General features: G+C 48.3%; 1 protein-coding gene across 1 annotated transcript in view; it reads right to left on the reverse strand.

The window, feature by feature from the left end:
- Window positions 1–12,067, reverse strand: part of ENTREP2 (endosomal transmembrane epsin interactor 2) — a 78,209-nt gene that overhangs the window by 18,667 nt on the left and 47,475 nt on the right. Inside the window, exon 3 of the mRNA XM_081124602.1 lies at window positions 4,038–4,172. Within this exon, the coding sequence (XP_080980728.1) occupies window positions 4,038–4,172 (135 nt within the window). The remainder of the gene's footprint in view (window positions 1–4,037; window positions 4,173–12,067) is intronic.

Below are 12,067 nucleotides of genomic sequence, written 5' to 3' on the forward strand. Positions count from 1 at the left end.
CTGAGCATCTCCTCACTGCCCTGGGCCTCGGTTTCATCTGTGAGGCGAGGACTGGCCTCGCTTTGAAACTCCAGCAGGGGGACCCCTCCTGGGTGAGCTGCTGCCGGCTGTGTGAGGCTGCGTGTCATGTCCAGGGCCTCATGACCGGAAGGTTCTAGAACGTAGGGAGGAAGCCGCCAGCCTCAGAGAAGGGGCACCGTCCACTTTGCTGGCGCCTGTGATTGCTTATTTCATGCTTCGCTTTATCTCAGTCAACTCAGAAACTCCTCCCTGGGGACCAGAGGACCAACATGACTGAAACCGGCAGGCTGCTCATCGGTAAACACGATGAAGCCTTTGCAAGTATGTACCGTTGTAAAAAAGCCCTTTGTGGTCTAAGCGTGGCTGCTCTTGCTCAACCGACGGGCAAATCCTGGTGTTGGTTCACTTTTTATCATTGTGGCGTTTTTCTGCCTCTGGAAAGTTCTGGCCTGTGGCTCCTGGTGTCACGCCCCCCACCACAGGGAGGTTAAGTTTCGTTAAAGCCCAGGCAGCTTGGGACAAAGCTACAGAGCAGGGAGGGGCTCCTGGGAAACACACGCAGACGTAGCTTTAGTGGTCTTATCAGCCTTTTGCCTCCCGCTCCTTCTAAACTATAACCGCAAGTAACATTTCCCATCTGTGTTTCACTGACATCCTCTCATTTCTTGCAAGGGACAGGCCTGCCTCTTTCTCTCACGCTGACTGGACTGGAGCGTTTTCCTTCAAATGCCCTCTAGGGCCTGTTAAAAGACAAAACTGAGGCACACAGGAAACTTCAAGTGTGTATCTGAGCAAACATCAATTTCTAGTTGGGCAGGGCCACCCCCCACCCCGGTGGGCAGGAGCGCCCCACCCCACGGACAGGAGCTGAGGACAGGCTTCTATAGAGGGGACACGGAAGCAAAGCAGGGCAATGATCTGATTGGCTGTGGCTTCTCTGGGAAAGCCCAGTGGGCTGTGATTGGTTGTACCTGAGTTTCCTTTCCTCTAAATTTGAATATTAGGTTTTGGCTGACTTCCGCAGGCTACCAGGGGGGTAGAGCCAGCCCGGCCCAGTGGCCACAGTCCTGTGTAACTCTGTTAACAGGCTCTGGTAGATGGGGAAGGAGAAGGTGATCCATTCTGGGGCTCTGCAAGGCACGGTGGAGTTTTAGGTCCCTTCGGTGCCCTTTGTCCTGCCCTCCCCCCATCAGGGTGGAGCAGCAAACTTTAGCAGGGCATGAGGCCTTACGCTGAAGAGGCTTAACACTCTCAAGAGAAATGCTCATCTGCCCCCAGGGGTTCCCTGCTGCTGAGCCAGAGAATCTGGGAGTGGGGTGGCTGGGAAGGGCATGGATAAGCTTAAAGGAGAGGGGCCTTTGAGGCCTCTGAACCACCAAAAACCACCTGAGGGAATCTTCTGGATTCTAAACATATCCAGGAAGAACACTGGTTTCTGCCTGTTTTCCCTGGTGAGGGACTGGTCTGTCCAATCGTCCGGCATAACAGGAATGCCCGTAAGTAGTTGGAGCAATCTCATCAAGTCACTGCCAGTTCACTGAAATACAACCAAAATCAAAGGCGCTTTGATTCCCGAACCAATCAGAGGGGATTTCCCCGGCACAAACTGAGTTCATTAGGTACGAGGTATGGATAATTCATAATTTAATATGGACATGAGGCGTGGAATATTACTAATCAGATGACAAGAGCTTCAAATAAGACTCTTAAGAGACCAATGAACATGCTCTAACAGTTGACCAAGAAAAGCAAGCAAGGGAAGCTAATCCAAGGATCAAGTCCCCTGTGTGGCTTCTTTTGCTAAGTGTCAAGAACATTTGCAAGCTATAGGCAGGGGCTCCCATGGAAATCTGTTCCACGGAGGAGCCGTGCGTGTGTTCTGAGAGCTTTAATACCGAGAAACACCACCAGGTACCTGTGAGGGGTGTCATCAAGCACAGTCTCACTCAAATGCCTTTAAGAGTAAGATTGTATTAATGTGTCTTCACCACTAATTATGAGAAAACTAGAGAGTGTGGCACCTAGATCTATATAAATCTCACAGGAACTTAAGTTGAACCCATCAGACAGCTGAAGTTACAGGGCCACCACCTAACTCCAATTCTAAGGAAGGACAGGCGCCTCCATGGAAAGGCATGAGGTCCTGTTCAGCTGGGGCAGAGATACAGTCAGACACCAGCTCGAGCGGAGAAGGTAGACACTATGCGAGCCCATACAGGTAATTTAGCAAAGAGATGGAAGCAGTAAAAAAGTACCAAAGGAAAATGCTGGAAATAAAAAGCACAGCCACAGAAAAGGAAGCAAAACTTTGACAGGCCCGTCAGTAGACTAGACTCAGACTGAGGGGTTTACTGTTGGAATGCAAGGCTGGTTCACCCTTCAAAAGTCAACCCATGTGATTCACCAGATTAGCAGAAAGGTATATGCCTATCTGAGCAGATGCAGAAAAATACTTGGACAAATCCAATATTCGTTCATAATAAAAACTCCCAGAAAAACTAGGAATAAGAGTGTAGCACTCGGATCTATCTACACGCGTCTCCAGAACTGCGGGATCCCCCAGGGGGTGCTCAGATTTTATTTTTAGGAGGTAGTGGCTGCACTGCAATTCTAATTACCTATTGTCTTGTTCTGTTTTTCCAATGTGGGAAGAAAAGGTGCCCAGGTTGCAGAAGTGACTCAGGAGTTATTGGAACGAGAGCTCAGAGTGAGCGAGGCTGCCCACGTCCCCGCCCTAGGAGGCTGGAAGGGCAGTTGGGCCTCAGCACTGACCCTAAGCAGGCAGCAGGCCCAGGGTGCTCAGAGAGAAACCACGGCTGTGGGACATCAGGAAACACGCTGCACAGAGAATGGAGCCTTGAGTGTGCACCCCGAATCCTCTGACCTGCTGATCTGTCACCCTGGTGGGCTGCTGGGACCACTGAACTTAGACCATCCCTCCCTGCAAAAGGAGGCAAGTGCTGGGGAGCTGGCCCACTGTCACCATGAACTTTAGGCACATTCGCTCTCTCTGTACGTCACTGCCTGCTTGCCAGCTGGTTTCAGTGTGCTGGAGTGAACAGGGAGTTCGCCCAGACTAAGGGGTCACCCTTGCCAGCATTCTAAGTCACACCTATGAGGGACCAATCACAGGCACCCAATCACAGAGGGCAACACTTTCCTCCTCTCTCCCAAGACTCCAGGGAGGATCTCCGGGGTCTCCAGTCTCCCGTACACTGTGTCCCCTACACACACACACAACAGAGCTCCCGATATACAGTGATTACAACTGTACCACCAGTCAAGATGTTTAGTGACCACGGCCACACCTTTTTTTTTTTTGATCCTAGAGAGAAGAAGGGAGGGAGGGATGGAGAGAGAGGGAGAGAGAGACATTGATGTGTGAGAGAAACATCGATCGGTTGCTTCCTGCATGCGCCCTAACTGGAGATCGAACTCACAACCTTTTGGTGTACAGGACAACACCCCAACCAACTGAGCCACCTGGCCAGGGCACAGCCACATCTTTTTAAAAAAGTTTAACGCACTTTCATTTAGGGAAAATAGAAGTATTAGGTCCACGGTTCATATGCATTTTTAAGCAATTTTGACTTATGAGAGCAAAAAAAACAAAACACTTGTAGAAAGAAAAAGAAAGAAATAATATAAACAACTTTCTATGTTATTTCTTTAAAAAGGCAAAATCCATAGCCGTCTGCTCCCCGATGGAGGGACAGCAAAAACGTTAGGGAAGCAGGAGAACCAGTCATATCCACATCAGTAAAGACTTTCCCATCCATCCATAATGCCACCTTCACATGTGTCAGAGGCAGGAGAGAGAAATGGTGAAAATGGGAAATGTGTGGAAATCTATAATCCTTTAAAAATGTCCCCTGGAGAGAGATTTCCTCTGGCATCTCACCGGCCTCGGTGGATTATGCACTGAGAGGAACCTGGGCGATGCCTGGATACAATTGTGCATGCACCCCACGAGGTGCGTGGGGTGCATGCCCGGCGGGCAGGGCCCGTGCTGTCACCTTGAGCGTCAGCCGCACAGCGTTGCAGTCCTCCTGCAGCGGGTTCAGCTTCAGCGTCTCCCCCAGGTTGCTGCAGCCGCTTGACTGGTGCTGCGTTTCACAGCAGACACACACCTCGACACTGTCAAACTTAATCTGGACGGGAACACAGACAGAGCTCACAATTAAAACGGCATCCTGCCCTGAGCTGCACAGTCACAAACACGTCCGAACGCCTCGGCTCCAAGCATCCTGCTTAAGTAAGAAAGCCAAAATGGGTTTTTGCTGTTGGCAAAAGCCATGGAAGACATCAGGAGGAATTACTCCAAATTCCTGTTTTGAAAGCAACTGATACAAAAGAAAATACAAATTTGAAGAAACCTACGCTAGACAGTTATAGAAAATTACATGATTTGCAGAGAGAGATAAAAGTAAGTGAATGGCAAATTCCTCCTAGTGAGGTGAGCACGGAGACATGCCATCATAGCTCTGTACTTGGCACATTCTGTTCCCAGGCTCAGCAATTCCTATCTCACTTTACGGCCTATCGAACTTCTATTCACCCGTCAAGACCCAACTCCTGCTCCATCGAGGCTCTGTCTGGTGGTCCCTTTCCGGAGCTTCTAGTGTGAGCCCCTCTCTGCAGGACACACGTTCTCAGGCCTGGGTGAATCCTTCACACCCATCCCCCCAACAGCTCACACAGTCTTACAGAAAAGTGAAATAAGGAGGGGACAGCCTGTCCACAGCCACATCTTCTTCTACTGTAAACCTCTGGAGAGTTTATCTTTGGCCCACTCTGTGCTTCTTTAATTCAATCTTCTCACGTGCCCCAAACGGCCTCCACAAAAGCTCTGCAAGTTGCAGTCAGATGTGCTCCATGGGTTTCCTCCGGGTTTCCAGGCTTTTAAAAATGCCTGAAACGTGCCTTTTCTGTCCATGGTTTTTAATTTTCCAAGGCGTTTTTATTTATTCGGCATTTGTTGAATGCTTACATCTCATGGGCATGGTGAAAACTGTCCTGGGGAGGTGTGGGGGCTGCCCTCGGGGAGCACGCAGGACACGGGAAGGTGTAGCTGGATAAAAGAGCAGCCTCCTGCACAGGGGGTCTCAGAGGAGTAGCAAACAGCTCTGGGAAGGGAACACCAGACAAAGCCTCAAGGATGGAGCAGGAGTTGGGTCTTGACGTATGAATAGGAGTTCGAAAAGAAACCATAACAAATGCACCCAATGGCTCTGTATTTTCTTCTCCCGTGGAACCAGATTAGCACACAAGGGTCAGGCTCCACTTCCCCTAGTTCAAATCCCACCCTGAGCATGGTGAGGGAAAGGGTAGGTCGGCTGGCTTTGTGGCCTCTGGACTTGGGAGCGTGGCCTTTGGCTCAGTCGGTCCCTTTGCTCTTACCACCTGGACAAAGTCTGTCCTGATCTAGTCTATTTTCCCACAGCGCAAAAATCCTGCAAGGGATTATCTCATATGGTCACGTCTAGACCTTGGAATTAACAAATAAAGGAGCTAATGTTAACGGAGAGACTGGGCTTGGCTCAGAGCGCAGTTTATCACGTCAAACGACCCTTCAGTGACCCAGGGGAAGAGACACCAAAATAAATCTCTTCCATCAGCATTTCACTGAATTTGTGATTAATTCTAAGGAAAATTCTGGAAACCTCCCGATGAGTTCTCTGACCTCGACATCTTGGCGTGAGCAAGGCTGACAGATTTATTTTTGGAGTGGCCCTTGGCGTTCCATGTCATCAGGAACGACAGTGCAGAGCTTTGCAAATGAAGTCGCTGTAATCTGTCATGAATCTCTTTGGAGCATTTAACAGCCAGCCTGCCCTCTTATTTATGGCCTATCAGCCTGTCTAGGAGTAAAAAGGGCTGAGACAACAGAAAGAGGGGGTGTCCCCGAGTTTCTAAAAAACACACAAATGAGACTGATAAGTGACCTTGGGGTACTCCCCATGGGAAGGCAGCGGGAGGCTGAGCCGGGAGGGGGCAGAGCGGGGGGGGGGGGGGCTCAGGTGGGCAGCCCGTGAACCCCAGGGATGCCCACGGGGCAGCCCGTCCTTGAGGGCGATAAACACCCTTGCCCATGGAGTGACTCAGGACAAGCCACAGAAAATCTGAGCTTTGGGGTCCTGGGGTCAGGGTGAACAGCAGATGGGTGCACATGTTGTTAGTTGTTGGTGTTATTTTTAAAAATATGTTTTTATTGATTTAGAGACGAGAGAGAGAAAGGGAGAGAGAGAAACATTGATGTGAGAGACTGAAATATTGATCGGCTGCCTCCTGCACGCCCCCTGCTGGGGATCGAGCCCACAACCTGAGCGTGTGCCCTGACCGGAAATTGAACCCGTGACCTCTTGGTGCCCGGGATGACACTCAACCACTGAGCCACACCGGCCAGGGTGGTGTTACTTTATTATCTTGATTGGAAAATGGGTTTGTAAAAACTCGCCCCTATTTTTAATTCATCTAGGATTCCAGTACTTGGACAGATGCTTTCATTCACCTGTTGACATCTGGATAACTCGATACCTTGGCTCACCCCATCCTGGCCCTGCTAGTTCTGAGCAACCCCTCTGTCCTGCAGGGTCCCTGCCAGTGGGTTCCCAAAACATGGGCCCCAAGGATTGGGGACTAGACAACCCTTCTGCTGGTGGACACTCAAGACAGCGAATGACACTGCTAAGCCCCCGAAAATGACGGCCATTGCTCTACGACATGACAACCTTGAAAACATGATGCTGAGTGAGAGATGTCAGACGTGAAAGGCCACGCAGTGTATGATTCCATCACATGAACTGTCCAGAATGCGCCGACGCAGGCGGCCAGTCCAGCGGGGAGGACTCTCAGGTCTGAGCACCACGAGGTCCATGGAGACCAAGGGACACGCAGCGAGGGCTGATGCTGCAGGTTCTGGAACCTCAGCCCTGCGCCCGCCCCACCCACAGGGCTCCAGCTCCGGACCTTCCTCCCAACCTTGTCCCTGCTGCTCTAGTTCTGAACCCTCCCCTCTGATCCTCACAGCGCCGCTTCCTCGCTCTGCTCAGGCCTCTGCTCTCATGCCACATGCTCAGAGCCTCATCGCCCTTCCCTACTTCCTTCCTCGCAGCACTTCCTGTTGTCCAAAACTGTCACCTTTGCTTGCGTGTCATCAACCTCTCCTCTTAGAACATGAGCTGCACCCAAGGAGGGAGCAGGGCCAGGACTTGCCTGTCTTGTCACTGACATATCTCTGGCACTTCAAACATGCCCCACACGTGGCTCTACCTCTGTACAAATGTACTGATCCGCCCAGCTGGTGTGGCTCAGTGATTGAGTGTCCACCTATGAACCAGGTCATGGTTCGATTCCCGGTCAGGGCACACACCCAGGTTTCGGGCTTGAACCCCAGCAGGGGGCGTGCAGGAGGCAGCCAATCAATGACTCTCATCATTGATGTCTCTCTCTCTCTCCCTCTCCCTTCCTCTCTCTGTAAAAAAGAAAATTAATTACAAAAGTATTGATCCAATAAAGGAAAGAATGAATGAATGCAGACGGGACTGAGAAATATTTGCAAGGAACCATTTGAGGCTCACTTGAAACATACCCACTTCAGTTTTGCTGAGAATGTTTCTTTTGTTGGAAACTTTGGGGTCTGGAATCAACATTCAAATGATGATTTAGCCGTGAAATTGATTTACCGATGATGATGGCACGTTCACGCAAAGGGTTAGAACAGAAGGGTATCCCTACAAAAGGGAGAATTTCTCTGTGATCACGAGAAGGCGCAAAGGGCAGCGCAATGCCAAATTTCCTGTGCAGCCAAGAGAGGCTGAGACGCCTCCTGAGCCATGAGGACTCGAGTCAAAGCCACGTCCTTCACCCAAGGCCGTGTCCTCTCGTCATTTATTATTCATCAGGACGAAGCTAAGTCGGGGTTGCCCTGGTTACTGCGGGGCTCCTCTGAGGGCTGTGGCTACATAATTGGCGTTGGCTTGGTTACCGGACACTTTCCACTTTGTGACCAGGGTGCAGGCAACAAATGCAGCCACGAGCCTCAAGGAAAAATCCTAATGGGCTGCGGGATGAAGACGGCCACGAGATGTGCAGGCAAATGTCCACAGCAGCCTGGTTCACAACACCAAACACCGGGGTGACTCAGGTGTCCTCAAGCAGGCAAACGGCTACAAACTGTCATCCATACGCTCCACGGAACACTACCCACCAATTCAAAGGGACGGACTGACAGACACAGCCACCTGGATGCTGTTCTATGGAATTATGCTGAATGAAAGAGGCCGATTCCAAAGGTTTACGTGCTGAATTATATTCCATTTATAGGGCACTTTGGAAGTGACAGCATTTCAGAAACGGTGGCCACAGCAGTGGTTGCCAGGAGTTAAGGACAGGGAGGAAGGGACAGGTGTGGCTGTAAGATCAGCAGGAGGGATCCCGTGGTACTGAGACTGTTCAGTGTCTTGGCTGTAGTGGTAAATCCACAAACCCATGCAGGTGACAGAACTGCCTAAAACTTAACTCACATACTCTCACCCAAACAGAGAGAGAAACACAAGCGAAAATGGGGACGTCTGAATCAGACGGGTTGACTGTGTCAGCGTCAATGCTGTGGTGGTGACCCATTACCACCGGGGGAACTGGACAAAGCAGTATTTCTAACAACTTCCTGCGAATCTACGAATTTCTCAGTGAAATGGTCCATTTCAGCTGGACGCAAGGCGCCCACACTGAGTTGCTTCTCAATGTGTCTGGGAGGGTGTTTGTGGAGGAGACTGGCGTTGCACTCAGTGGACTCGGTGACGTAGATGGCCCTCCCCGAAGTGTGAGCCAATCCCCTAGAGTTAATTTCTTTATATATATATATATATATATATATATATATATATATATATAGTAAAACTCATATATAAAATAACACAATCTCTTTGTATGTGCATGTGTACATGTATATGTGTATATGTATGTGTATATATATGTGTATATATATGTGTGTGTGTATGTGTATAGGTACGTATATATGTACACATGTAATGTATGTGTCTATATGTGTGTGTACATGTACATATATACACACACATACATGGTTCTCTTTCTCTGGAGAATCCTAATATAACACAGTGTATTGTATTTCTACCATAAGGATACAATAGACATAAATAACCTCAAGATCATAAAAATAGTAAAACATATTTTTAAAGAATAGGGACCCCGCTATATGGGAGAACATATTTGTCAATGATACAACTGATTAAGGGGCTAATTTCCAAAATATAGAAAGAACTCATACAACTCAACAACAGGAAAACAAACAATCCAATTAAAAACTGGCAAAGGACCTGAGTAGACACTTCTCCAAAGAGGACACACAGATGGCAAACAGACATATGAAAGAATGCTCAGTCACTAATCATCAGAGAGATGCAAATTAAAACCACATTGAGGTATCACCTCACACCTGCCAAAATGGTTCCATCAACAAATCAATGAACTACAAGTGCTGGCGAGGGTGTGGAGAAAGGGGACCCTGGTGCACTGCTGGTGGGAATGCAGACTGGGGCAGCCACTGTGGAAAACAGCGTGGAGTTTCCTCAAAAGACTAAAAACAGAACTGCCATTTGACCCAGTGAGCCCACTTCTAGGAATATATCCTAAGAAACCCGAAACACTAAGGAAAGAATCTATGCACCCCTATGTTCTTAGCAGCGCAATTTACAGTAGCTAAGAACTGAAAACAGCCCAAGTGCCCATCAGTAGATGTAGGATAAAAAAAGGCGTGGCACATTCACACCATGGAATACTACGCAGCTGTGAAAAAGGATCTCTTACCTTTTGCGACAGCACGGAGGGACCTGGAGAGTATTATGCCAAGCGAAATAAGCCAGGCAGAGAAAGACAAGTACCACATGATCTCACTTATATGTGGAATCTAATGAACAAAATAAACTGACAAACAGAACAGATCCAGAGACATGGAAGCATGGAACAGACTGAATCTCAGAGGGAAGGGGGGCCGGAAGAGATTAACCAAAGAACTTAAATGCATTTAGGCATAACCTGTGGACACAGACAATAGTGTGGTGAAGGTCTGGGGAGTGGGGGAGGTAAAGGGGGTCAGTGGGGGGGGGGGGGGAGGACATCTGTAATACTTTCAACAATAAAGATAAATTTTAAAAATAAATTAAATTAAATTAAAAAAAGGGATGGTAAGAGTTCTCATTATAGATCTCCTTTGTTTTCAATATCATGTATTTAACTGTAATTTCTAGAATTTCATTGTTAATAATGGCTATACGCAGATCCCAAACCCGGTGGTCCCTGCTTCAGGAGCTGTGCCTGCACGCCAAGGGGGAACAGCCCCCCAAAGAATCATCATCCCTTCCCATGGCCTGGGTGAACCTGGAAACACGGGGAAGGTGGGAGTGAGGCTCCCGAGTACGTCAGAGCTCCCTCCTTTGCTACCAAGTGCCTTCCTTTACCACCTGCTCTGCTGGTTCCATGAAAGTCCTTTGCTGGTGACTTTTAGGAAAAGGCCTGCCCTTGGCTTCACTCACCAGATACCATGGCTCAGACTTGGGGGGCACCCGCCAGGGAGGGATGGAGACAAAGCTCTCCAAGCAGAAACAGAAAGACAAGGCAGCGGTGGTGGCCTGCCTCCCACCTAAAAGCTTGCCCAGGTGGCAGCCCCCGTGAGGCTACGCTTGTTTTGCTCTGGGGGACATGGGTACATCACAGAAAGTCCGGGCAGAGACTAGAGAGATGTCAATTAGCGTTCAGATCACAGGCGCAGCGGGATCAGGGACAGCCCGGCATTCCAGCTGACAAGGATGTGTCGCTCTGTCCCTGCAGGGTGGTGCAGCTAATCAGAGAGGATTCAGGGTCAGAAAAACCGGAGCACCCATGGGTAACCATGACATAAACCACGTTACTGCACGCTCCGTGGAAAGACACTTCCTTTTCCAGTTACACGCCTGATGGGCTGGGAAGGAGGAGCTCCCAGGTCCTACAAAACTGCCCCTGCTGTCACATCCCTTTGTTGTGATTTAACAGCTGTGCTTTAGGGTCCTTGAAATTCTCTATACTGGAGAGTCTTCCCCAGGTATTCAAAGATGTACTCTGAGCAAAACCAAGCGAGATATATTCTTTACCTCTGCTGTCCAGGGCTTCTCATCAACTTCCTACTCTGTTAATGGTTAGTATAAATCCTAAAGGTAAATTGCTATGTAAACGGAAATTTTGTGATTTACTAAGGGTCAAGAGCACAGGCTGCAATTTGATGCCAGCACCGGCTAGTTCCACGATTATGGAAAAGTTACTTAATCCTCAAGGTCTCGGCTCAGGGTCAGGCCTCACACCCACAGAAGCTTCTCTGGAACCACCAGCCAGTTTCCAAGCTTAATCTCCAGCCCCTTGGATACTCTACCGGCCTCACTATCCTCCCAATGAATGGCCTTTGGCGTTGTCAGTTTTTGTACCTTGCCACCAAAGAACTCCTAATAATTCAGGTGGCATGTCAAATTATCAGGGAAATACTAGGTTACTCAGGAAATAGTTTTAGGGAAGCTAGCAGCCCATTTGGGGGTGGGGTAGGGTGTGAGTTAAATTCATCAAATGAATTCCAGAATATTAAAGAGTTAATTATTGGAAAAAAAAAAAAAAGGCACACCATGACCAGGGGAAATTACTGGGGTAATACGATATTGGGAAGGAGAAGGCCTTGTTATTGGTTCTAAGGTAACACCACAAAGGAAAACATTCACAGATTTGAACACACAAAACTTAAAATTTTTTCTGTGTCAAAAATAAAATTAAAAAACAAGTAACAATCCAGGAAATACATTTGACTAAAATAAGCTGCAGGACTCAAAACCATAATATATAAAGAGCACTTACAAATCAATAAGATAAACAGTTACATCTAAAAAAAATGGGTGAAGGTCCCAGTCAATTCACAGAAGAAAAAATATAAATGGTGCACATATATGTATATATGTTATACATAGATATAAAATTGCATAAATATTTATGTATAAATTACTCCTTTGCT

This window comes from Miniopterus schreibersii (genome assembly GCF_964146895.1).
Source record: "Miniopterus schreibersii genome assembly, chromosome: 22".
NCBI classification, from domain to species: domain Eukaryota; kingdom Metazoa; phylum Chordata; class Mammalia; order Chiroptera; family Miniopteridae; genus Miniopterus; species Miniopterus schreibersii.